This window comes from Sinohyriopsis cumingii, chromosome 19 (assembly GCF_028554795.1).
Source record: "Sinohyriopsis cumingii isolate HCF-2022 chromosome 19, ASM2855479v2, whole genome shotgun sequence".
NCBI lineage: Eukaryota > Metazoa > Mollusca > Bivalvia > Unionida > Unionidae > Sinohyriopsis > Sinohyriopsis cumingii.
Genome location: NC_142979.1, coordinates 32,125,526 through 32,137,889, shown reverse-complemented (window position 1 = coordinate 32,137,889; position 12,364 = coordinate 32,125,526). Strand labels below are relative to the sequence as shown.

Sequence of the window (12,364 nt, the reverse complement as noted above, 5' to 3'; positions counted from 1 at the left end):
AAGACAAGATTCTAATTATTTGTGTTTATTGTTTTTTTATATATACTGTTATAGAAATGTTTACTTTCTATAAGATGCATATATATATATATATATATATATATATATATATATATATATATATATATATATATATATTGCTATAGAATTCTTTAGAATTAAAGGTTTGAAGGAAACAAAACTAATGTATGTTCATTATGTTGTTTCCACTTAGCAACATAATGCAGGTCAGCAAAATAAAGTTAGAATTTTTATTTTGTACATTGAAATAACTTTACATGCCAATTTTAAGGAATATAATCAAACTTGTTTCGTGTCATACATTTTGTGGTTTGTACATGATCATCTTTTCTGGCTTAGATGTTTTGGAGGGTCTTGAAAGAGAGCCATCTTTAGATTTAGAAAATGCATGTTTTATATTCTAAAATGTCCTTTAATTCCATTCATTAATGGTCATATGTGAACCTTGAAAAAATTAATTTCATCCTGGAAAAACCCTGGAAATGACCTGGAAATATATCTTTAAAAAAGCGTGGGAACCTTGATTATAGTGAGGTATTACTGTATGTCCAAACTTGAAAACAATGCCCATCAATTACATATCTAGTTACTTACAGTTAATAGATTATTACAATACAGTGAACCTTTGTTTAGTGAACACCTTCATATAAGGGATACCTGCTTGTAAGAGACATTGTTGATTAACCCCTTAACCCAAGTTAACCTTTTTATTTTACATTCATATAATGGTTTTCTGTCCACAAAGGACAAATATCTATGATTTGTGTTACCTTTATAGATAGAATTTACTGTGCTACTAATGAATGATCATATTTCACTGTATTAAACATTGTTGTTCTTTGAAATTGCTCTTTTTCTCTGTTATTTGTTTTTATCCATTCAGGTAAGACTGCAGATCAGGTATGTATCAATACTCAGGTCAGAAAGAGCTTACCTGCCAAGTATCTTCATTCAGAGAGACGTGGAGACACAAGGTCACAGTTCAAGGTCAAACCAAGTCTTCAGGACAAAGATGTCATATTAAGGTTAACTTTGAACCACAAGAACTTCTATGAACTTTATAAGAAATTGCAAGTATGTATTATGCTTTTTGTTTCAATATGAATTACACCTCTACAAAGACAGTGTTCTACAGTTACTTTCACACACAAAATTGCATTTTTTTCCAGCTGTAAATTGGGATATATGGGTATAAAATTTCCAGCTGTAAATTGGGATATATGGGTATAAAATTTCCAGCTGTAAATTGGGATATATGGGTATAAAATTTCCAGCTGTAAATTGGGATATATGGGTATAAAATTTCCAGCTGTAAATTGGGATACATGGGTATATAATTTCCAGCTGTAAATTGGGATATATGGGTATATAATTTCCAGCTGTAAATTGGGATATATGGGTATAAAATTTCCAGCTGTAAATTGGGATATATGGGTATATAATTTCCAGCTGTAAATTGGGATATATGGGTATAAAATTTCCAGCAGCGGCCAAAGTGTCAGGGTCAAGACTTTGTATTAATTGTTTAAAAAGTGTATATCTTCTTCAAGGCTTAAACTATGACATTTTTTTTCTCTCTTACTCACAGGATCACCATAATAACATTTTTACTGATTATGCTAAAATCAAACAGAAGCCAGTTCAGTTTCTAATTTATCATCCTATTTTCATTAGGATCAACTCAAAACAATAACATCTGTATCTCACCAACAATGCTCATGATAAGTTGAAAGTTCATGTTCAAGCTTCTTCAAGATGCTGTTGTTCAAAGATGCCACAGTTTATTCTGCCTCAGAGGAAACAACTTTCTGTTTATATTTCACATATCCCTCTCCCATTATGTGTAGCATGTTTGTACTGTGTGATTCCAGGGATGATTCAAGTTTTTTGCACCCATGAATGAATGAAATACCATCGCACTTCGTACGTCTTCTGATACTCGTTATTATAGAAAGTGCGTGACATCACAGACTTTTTGGGGACATACATCAGCCAATGGCTTTCATTTACCCAGCATTTCTTGTACTTTCTTAGTTAATTATATTCGTGATTGTGCTTTCTTTTGTCATCATTTAATTTCTACCATTTTGGTACAGGCACGGCACACCAGGCATTCCATGTGCATTATAACTGTTTTGACAATAATCACACTGCTGGTAATTTACTTGATGAGTGGTTTAAAACTTGTCTTTTTGTTATGCAAGCATTCATTGTACCTCGTTAAGTGCAGTATATTAGTAGGTAGTTACTTAATTAAGACACTAAACCAGTCAAATAACTAATGAAGGAAATGCCAGTCGATGTTAGATTTGATACATCCCACACAAGACCACTTGTTAATTGTTATGATAGTGACTATCTTTAAATTTCACTGCTCTAAGGGATTAATGTTGGGTGAAGTTTTGGTGATAAGTTGGCAAAGTCACTAATTGTGGGTTAGCATATTAGTGTTAATTTTGAGCAGCTTCTAAATCGGTTGCATATTCACCTAAAGCTTTGGAATGGAGGTGGGGGTGGGGACAAGATTTTTATTAGAAAAATATTTTTTATCTCATTTGTAAAATTTTTTTAGCTAATTAGACCGATTATATGGGTTGACAAAAATTAATTATCTGAGGAAATTAAATGGTCAATCCCAGGAGTTGTCATAATGCCATTCACAGGTGAGACCCATGATCCATTAGGCATTTGTCAAGTGAACTAAAAGAATCTGGTATTGGACATACTGCAGACACAATATTTAAGTGTCATTAAATTATGCATTACTTGTTATTTTAGCGTAGAGGCTATTGTTGTGTTTTTTCCTTGACACAAAAATAGATTCCAAAATCTTGTCACCTTCTTGTACAGGTGATGAATAGTGTCATTGTCATTAACTCTCCTTAATGTTTTTATAAAGATTTTATTCTTTACTTAATGCCATGTAAATGAAAATGATGGTCTTGTACTATGCAAAGAATTTTTTTAAGTTGCTGCCAGCAATGGATTTACTATGTTCTTTCATTTTACCTCCATTCAGGGAAGGTATACAATTGTATTCTTTTTTATGGGAAAAGCCATACAATATACACTTGTAAGTCCAGCACAACTGCAAACTCTACAGACCCAGATCTGCTGTTGTATAATGCACCATCAAATCTAGGCCTATGCAGTTTGTCAGGAGTAATCAGTAGCACCCTCTGAAACAGATTGTCATATTGATATGGGGTTGTAACAGTAGACTTGTGATGTTGAGTTGATTCTAAATGAAAACAGTGATGATTTGACAAACAAAATAACCACTCTGGTGGCCATCTTGAAAACCTTGTTAATGCTGTTATTGGAGTGGATGGTCATATCAGAGATGTCTAGTTGCTCCCTATTGATAAATGTACCAATCTGAAATCCAATATGGCCACCATGGTAGCCATTTTGAAAATGATATTGCTACTCATCCTGAAAGGATGAGTATATAGACATAAGCTTTTCCCTGAAAGATGTCTTACGATATGTTGTTGGTACTAAATAAAAATATCCCTTGAATATCCATTCAGACTTCTAATGTCTGGTTGGTCCTAAAAAAAATGATGCTAATCAGACTTTTCCAAACTGGTTATCACATATTCTTCAGAATTGATAATCATCCCAGCATTGGGTTTCCACTGAATGCCTTCTTATGTAGTTAGTCCTACTTGGAAATGGTGCCAATCTGAATCAACCTACAGAATGCCTACTGTGGTAACCAGCTTGAAAATCTTGTGTTTTGTACTTCTACTGGCTATATAGACGTAGCTTTTCACTTTGAAAGTGGCTCTGATTTGTTTTAGCCATCTTGAAAATATTGTTATCAACGCTGCTCTTGAAGGGATGGTCATAACAACATAGAGTTTTCACCAAAATACTTCTCACTGTGTGAAAATGATGCCTAAGTGACTCTATAAAATTTGATCAGAACTTGTAGCAGATTTTTCTCATAAACAGATAGCAACCATTACCAAAATCTTACAAAACCATGTTCTTTCATGCAGTATAGAGTAATTCTGTATTAAAATACTTCAGATCTAACATCCCAAAATGACTGCCTTGCCAGCCATCCAGGAAGTCTTTATATGACTACTTCTTCAGAACAGATGGTTTTATTAACATTTGACATAGGCTTTTTCACAAAAATATATTATAGCAATATGCATCTTGATATCAATGAATTTGGGGCATTTATCTGATGTCCAACATGATTCTGCATTGTCCATCTGATTAATGGCATTGACATGGCCTTTTTACAATGTCAATACTTTGGGCAGTGAGTTTTGAAAACCAGACCTAATTGACCTTGGATCAAGTGAAAGGTCATTGCTTCTGTTTTTGTACTTCAATGAGCTTTTGAACTTAGTCACATGTATGCAGCTCAAATTTGAAATTTCGGTGTTTTGTTGCATTCCTGTGAACAAATAGATAGTCAGCAATCTACATTGATTTTAAGAGACAGAGGTCTACACTCCAGGTTTTAGTTATATTGGCATGTGAGCATGATATAAACAAGTATTAATGGCTTTTTATTAAACTGAGTTTTTGGACATATCTGATAAATACCTTGATTGATTCCATGTAAATAGCCTGGAGTATCTTATGAATACCAAATGATTCCACATGAATAGCTTGGAGTATCTGATGAATACCTTGATTCCACATGAATAGCTTAGAGTGTCAGATGAATACTAAATGATTCCACATGAATAGTTTTGAGTATCTGATAAAAACCGAATGGTGCCGTATAGATGGCTTGGAGTATTTGATGAATACTTAATGATTCCACATGAATAGCTTGGAGTATCTGATGAATACTCAATGATTCCACATGAATAGCTTTGAGTAACTGATGAATAACTTGAATGATTCCACATGAATTGCTTGGAGTATCTGATGAGTACTGAATGATTCCACATGAATAGCTTTGAGTAACTGATGAATGCTGAATTATACCACATAAATTGCTTGGAGTATCTGATGAATACGAAATGATTCCACATCAATAGCTTGGAGTATCTGATGAATACAAATGATTCCACATGAATAGCTTTGAGTATCTGATGAATACTGAATTATACCACATGAATAGCTTAGAGTACCTGATGAATACCAAATGATTCCACATGAATAGCTTGGAGTATCTGATGAATTCCGAATGATACCGCATGAATAGCTTAAAGTACCTGATGAATACCAAATAATACCACATGAATAGCTTGGAGTATCAGTGAATACTGAATCATACCATGTGAATAGCTTAGAGTATCTGATGAATACCAAATGATTCTTCATAAATAGCTTGGAGTATCTCATGAATACTGAATGATTCCACGTGAATAGCTTGGAGTACTTGATGAATAACTTGAATGATTCCATATGAATAGCATGGAATATCGAAAGAACGTCAAAGATGGTTTTAATACTTGATAGCTAAAATGGTTAAAAGAATACAAGGACAGAACAGGCTTGTCTTGGATTCATAAAAAGTTCTTTTTTCTGTAGAGCACAAGTCTCTTCAAGGGGATCTTGCTTCTATAAGACTACATTGTAACATATGTATAATATGATAAACAAGAACTAAAGTGAAGGTGAAACTGAATTAAATTTGCAATCTCAAAGCAATCTTAAAAGAAGATCAAAAAATTTGTTTAATCACAAAATTGTCTCTATGACAGATGTTGTGTGAAGATTGCACTAAGCACAGTCAGGGAAAACTTAATTTGTGGTAATAATAAGAGATCTACATTTTTGCCACAGCCCAGTTTGTTTACATTTTCAGTTTTGTTCAGGAAAGATCTATGATTCTGTTGTATAGATTACTGTATTGTCTGCAATTTTGGTACCCTTCAATTATTTGTACATTCAAAATCTTGGTACCTTCTGATTATTGTGTACATAATAAATCCATAATGTGTTATTATATTTTTACTTAAGCTTTGTACAGATAACTTTTATCCATTAAAAGTTTGTACATTTTTGAAATTTATTTTCAAATGATTATGCATACATTAAATAAATAATACAAAGGTATTACAAATGATAAGAATGATTTACTCCGGTACTTCATAATGAGATTTGTTCATTCAGTATGTACATGTATTATGTGAAGACATGACATCCAGCTTCCATAGGGCATCTAGTTGAAAGTTTTCTTTTTTACATTTTTGATTAACACAACAACATACAAACTGTACAATCATTGTTGCTTTTGAAAATTAATTTTATCTTAAATAATTGGTCATATTTATATATTTTCCTTGAACAAAACAGTCTTCTTACATGTTTATTGGTGTTCTCATGATTGATGACATCTGACCTAAATTCAGCAATTTATTTTTAATGCCTGTTTCTTTAATTATTCACTGCTGAATAATATTGTCGAGTTTTAAGCTCTAATATTACAGACACACACAGACTGTATGTACATTCAGCTGAAAGGCAATTTATTTGTCAAAGTGTCATTTGAATAATTTCAGACTTTTGACCTTAACATCAACACAGAGTGCACTACTGAGGGTGATTTCCTTCTTCACAGGATTTGTCGAGGGGGTATGTTTTATCCACTGAGGTTCAAGTTAGAGTCTGTGTGTTTTAAGAAATTAATAATAGATTTGAAAATTACTAATTATGTAGGCTTCGCATGTAACAAGATTATTTGTTTTACAAAGATGATAGCATTATTTCATTTTTTGTAGTGGAAATCAATTTTCATGAGTTTTATTTTTTTTAAAAACATTTTCATGGGTACTTAAATTCAAGAATTTACCTTTGCCTGAGGTTGCGTACTTAAGAGTATTTAATTTGTGGATTAATCAGTATAGATACCCACAATAATACAAGAAACATAAATATGCTTAAAACAAAGGATGATTACTTGAATAGTTAAAATAATACTGACACCATTATTATGATAAATCAAGCACTTTTCAAGATCAGTCCCTTCAATTGTGTTTTTGTCTGGGTGCTCAACATCAAATGGAGTCAATGCACCAAACAACACTAGTTAAGCATTTATTATTAAAGTACTTCTGTGTGATCTTGTACTGAAACCTATGTCCATAAAGCTGTGCATTCTGACAAGTTATGGTGGAATTAAAATTATCTCCCCTCATGAGGAAACTTAAGAGAAATTGATCTAATTATCAGAAACTCTGATAAAACTGGATTTTTGTCATTCTGCAATTTTGAGATTGATTTACATGACATATCTTGTGTGTACAGGAGATTTAATTGATATTATTTCTATTGATTGGCTTTTTCCAAAAATCACTGACATGTGAGCTTTGGTGCTGAGCCAAAATTAGTATGTATATTAGTACTTCTGTTTCCAAGCAATAGTTTTATATATTACCGTCTTGTTGTTCTTTTGGGTTAAACATGTGTGGACAAAATGAGATGTGCTAACAGGAATATTTATATTTTATCATGAAAGTTTACTACCTTTAATTAGAGGTATAAATGGTTGCATTTGTCTGTGCTTTATATAGTTTATTCAGGTGAATTACGACTTGGTGTATCAACTTGGTGTATCTTAAGTCATAGAGAATTACATTGAATAAAGCATTTTTGTAATACTAGTATTTTCAGTAGCAATTTCATGTGAATGTAGGATTGATATGAATAAACATTAAATTGAAGTTTTCTCAGTCATTTCATTTTCTATTCTATAATTTTGATAATACTAACAGTGGTTGAATGGTTAGCGTTCCAGACTCACAACTAAAAGGGTGCTGTTTCAAATCCTACCATTGGACCAACCTCATTCAGCTACCATGGTGTATCCTTGGGCAAGAATCTTTATTCCAGTTGCCATGGCATTAAATGACCTACTTGTCTTGCTATGCCATTGTGATCACTAGGAATGTATCACAAAGAAATGTTTGTATGTGTGTGTGTGTGTGTGTGTGTGTGTGTGTGACTTTCTGCATCACATTTGGGTCTGTTTTTCTTGAGTCTTTGATTTTATTGTTTGGTGCAATCAAAATCCTCAAAGTTGGTACACCTATAAAACAGTGCAAAATCCTAGTATTATCTCCCTTTTGTCTGCCATTCAGGATTATGATTTTACCAAATAAATGTAATTTCATGTTTCTTATTAGCAAATTTACCATACCAGTTTTATTTGTTCATACATGATCGAGCTGATTTTAGCCAGTTTAATGCATTCAGTATTGTTATCGGGCATATAATTTATGTACTAAATAACTAATCATTAAAAGATAATGAAGATATACAGATTGGTATACTCCTGAAATTTGTACAGCCAAAAAACATGTATGATCACTATATCATTGGTTATTTAATAGAATTAGGTTCCATAAAATTGCACAGGAAATTCCTTTACATGAGGAGATAAATGATGGTAGTTTCCATACTGTAAGAAAATGGTTTAGGAGAATTATTTCTAACTTTCTACCAGCATGTGTAAAATGTAGATAACTCTGACGAAATGTTCCCAATGTGAAATCGGTCTTCCCCCATCTCCAAAGCTAAAATGAGTTAACATTTTATAAATTTTTGAATAACTCAACATTTTAAAAAATTTGCTGCCTTCAAACATATATTCAATTATTTCAGTGAAGTCATTTTATTTTCATTTTACTGTTAAGAAATAAATGCATCCATATGAATACGATGTGTGAACATTTAACATTTAGATCACTCATATTTCCCTGCGAACTTTGAGGTGTAGGATAGACCAGATGTGCATTTCATCATGTCCTAGAAGGTGAAAAACAAAGGCAACTGGTTTTCTGTAGGATGCATTTGCTAACATGGTTCCAACTGAGCAGGTCTTGGACTTTTTAAAAGTGTTTGATTTAAATATAAAAAAGACCTATCATGCTTTTATGTTTGTTTTATATGTCCTTTTTGTGGGTAAATTTTGGAACATATTTAGTAGTCTCTTTTGTCTCATTCTGCTTGTTACCTTTTTGGTTGGAGGGGTTTGTCTTCCTTGGGATTTTGGCAAGATATTTTGCCTAAGCCAATTTTACAGCTTAATATTTGGGGCCCCGAGTGGCCGAGTGGTCTAAAGCGCTCGCCGTTACGGATCACTGCCATCTCACATCTGTCTGCGTGGGTTCGAGGCTTGGATTCAGCTAATGTGGGTATGTGAGAAAGCTTGCCAGTAGGTTCTCGTGGGTCGGGGGTTCTTTCTGGGGGTTTTCCCGGGTTCTTCCTCCACCATTAATACTGGCCGCCATGTATAGCCTATCATGTGCTGAAAAATGGCGTTAAACTCTACAACAACAACAACAACAGCTTAACATTTGTATGATGATGTTATGTAGCCATGATTGTGCTGATTTGCCATGAGGCATCCACTTGCTCAGTGTGTGTGTGTGTATATATATATATATATATATATATATATATATATATATGTGTGTGTGTGTGTGTGTGTGTGTGTGTGTGTGCGTGCATGCTAGCAGTATCTGTGGCTAAACTGACATGCACAGTATCAGTGGTTGGACTGACATTTATAATAAGTGGTTGTACAGACATCTACAGTATCTGTACTTATAGTGTAATGTATAGTGTAAGTGGTACTAACATAGACAGCATTTGTGGCTGTAATGATATATTGATTTCAGTATATATTGTTGGTTGTACTGATATGTACACTATTATTATACAGATATCGAGAATATTTGTAGTTATACTCAATGTACGGTATCATTGGTTTTATTGATATTTACACTGTCTGGTGTTATACTGACAAGGAGTGTATTGTTGGTTATACTGACATGTACAATATTAGGCCAAACAAAAAATGTGTGTTTCCTGTCAGCCAACCATCCTAGTTTCTCATTGTCAACACTAGCACTTTTTTCCTGTGGTAAAAACAAATCACAAGAAATCACATTAAATTTATATAATGTTTTTAAAATATTGACTTGCTTACCCTGATTTTAAAACCAGTGTTATAGAAGCGCACATTTTTTCTTGGCCTTAATGTTTATATTATCATGTACAGTATCATTAGCTATACTGACATGGACAGTATCAATGGCTGTACTGACATGGACATTATCAATGGCTGTACTGACATGGATAGTATCAATGGCTATACTGACATGGACAGTATCAATGGCTATACTGACATGGACAGTGGTCAGTATCAGTGGCTGTACTGACATGGGCAGTATCAATGGCTATACTTACGTGGACAGTATCAATGGCTATACTGACATGGACAATATCAATGGCTATACTGACATGGACAATATCAATGGCTATACTGACATGGACAATATCAATGGCTATACTGACATGGACAATATCAATGGCTATACTGACATGGACAGTATCAATGGCTGTACTGACACGGACAGTATCAGTGGCTATACTGACATGGACAGTGGTCAGTATCAGTGGCTGTACTGACATGGGCAGTATCAATGGCTATACTTACGTGGACAGTATCAATGGCTATACTGACATGGACAATATCAATGGCTATACTGACATGGACAATATCAATGGCTATACTGACATGGACAATATCAGTGGCTATACTGACATGGACAGTATCATTGGCTATACTGAAATGGACAGTATCTTTGGCTATACTGACATGGACAGTATCAATGGCTGTACTGACATGGACAGTATAAATGGCTATATTGACATGGACATTATCAATGGCTGTACTGACATGGACAGTATCATTGGCTATACTGACATGGACAGTATCAATGGCTGTACTGACATGGACAGTATCATGGGCTATACTGACATGGACAGTATCAATGGCTATACTGACATGGACAGTATCAATGGCTATACTGACATGGACAGTATCAATGGCTATACTGACATGGACAGTATCATTGGCTATACTGACATGGACAGTATCAATGGCTGTACTGACATGGACATTATCAATGGCTGTACTGACATGGACAGTATCATTGGCTATACTGACATGGACAGTATCAATGGATATACTTACGTGGACAGTATCAATGGCTATACTGACATGGACAATATCAATGGCTATACTGACATGGACAATATCAATGGCTATACTGACATGGACAATATCAATGGCTATACTGACATGGACAGTATCATTGGCTATACTGAAATAGACAGTATCTTTGGCTATACTGACATGGACAGTATCAATGGCTGTACTGACATGAACAGTATCAATGACTATACTTACATGGACAGTGTCAATGGCTATACTGACATGGACAATATCAATGGCTATACTGACATGGACAGTATCAATGGCTATACTGACATGGACAGTATCATTGGCTATACTGACATGGACAGTATCAATGGCTGTACTGATATGGACAGTATCAATGGCTATACTTACTTGGACAGTATCAATGGCTATACTGACATGGACAGTGGTCAGTATCAATGGCTGTACTGACATGGACAATATCAGTGGCTATACTGACATGGACAGTATCATTGGCTATACTGACATGGACAGTATCATTGGCTGTACTGACACAGACAGTATCAGTGGCTATACTGACATGGACAGTATCATTGGCTGTACTGACATGGACAATATCAATGGCTGTACTGACATGGACAATATCAATGGCTGTACTGACATGGACAATATCAATGGCTATACTGACATGGACAGTATCATTGGCTGTACTGACATGGACAGTATCATTGGCTGTACTGACATGGACAGTAGCAATGGCCATACTTGCATGTACTTTATCAATGATCATACTGACCTGTATACTATCTGGAGTTATACTGAAATATAGAGTATCCATGCTAATATAAGTCCACTGATGCATATTGCTAACAGAAGTCATTTTGTGACAGAACAACCACAAGTATATATCACTAATTTAAAAACATAGTATATTTATCTAATTCACTATTATCAGTCTGATAGTTCTTCAGTGTTCATCAAACACTCCTGTATATCATGAAGTCAGTAGAGATACTGCATTGTTGACAATATAGCAATGTAATTTTCAAATAAATATCATAGTTATGGATTCCACAGTCAGATGAAATTCTTTGATAATTATATTTATACTATTTCATATCATTCTGCTGTCCATGTGAAGTACATACACATTTTTGTTTTGAATGTTTTTTTTTAGGACTTTGTCAGTTAATCCACATCCACACACTTGTAAAAATCCACAATGCAGATATAGAACTGTGCAATGCTGATGGAATGACACCACTTATGATTGTTGCGGAAGCTGGAGATAGCATTCTTTGTGGGGTAAGTCCCATCTCTCTGTCTCAGCTGGAGATAGCATTTGATGTGGGGCAAGTCCATCTTTCTGTCTCAGCTGGAAAAGTGGGCATGTCCATCCCTCTATCTCACCTA

The 12,364-nt window shown here is 34.1% G+C and overlaps 1 protein-coding gene across 7 annotated transcripts in view; it reads left to right on the top strand.

Annotated features, from left to right (window-relative positions):
• LOC149775392 (uncharacterized) overlaps positions 1-12,364 on the top strand; it is a 213,690-nt gene that overhangs the window by 111,244 nt on the left and 90,082 nt on the right. For all 7 annotated transcript variants that reach the window (XM_089943911.1, XM_089943908.1, XM_089943912.1 and 4 more), the window contains 3 exons: positions 905-1,095; positions 6,504-6,576; positions 12,129-12,256. In XM_089943911.1, coding sequence (XP_089800037.1) covers positions 905-1,095; positions 6,504-6,576; positions 12,129-12,256 — 392 coding nt within the window. The remainder of the gene's footprint in view (positions 1-904; positions 1,096-6,503; positions 6,577-12,128; positions 12,257-12,364) is intronic.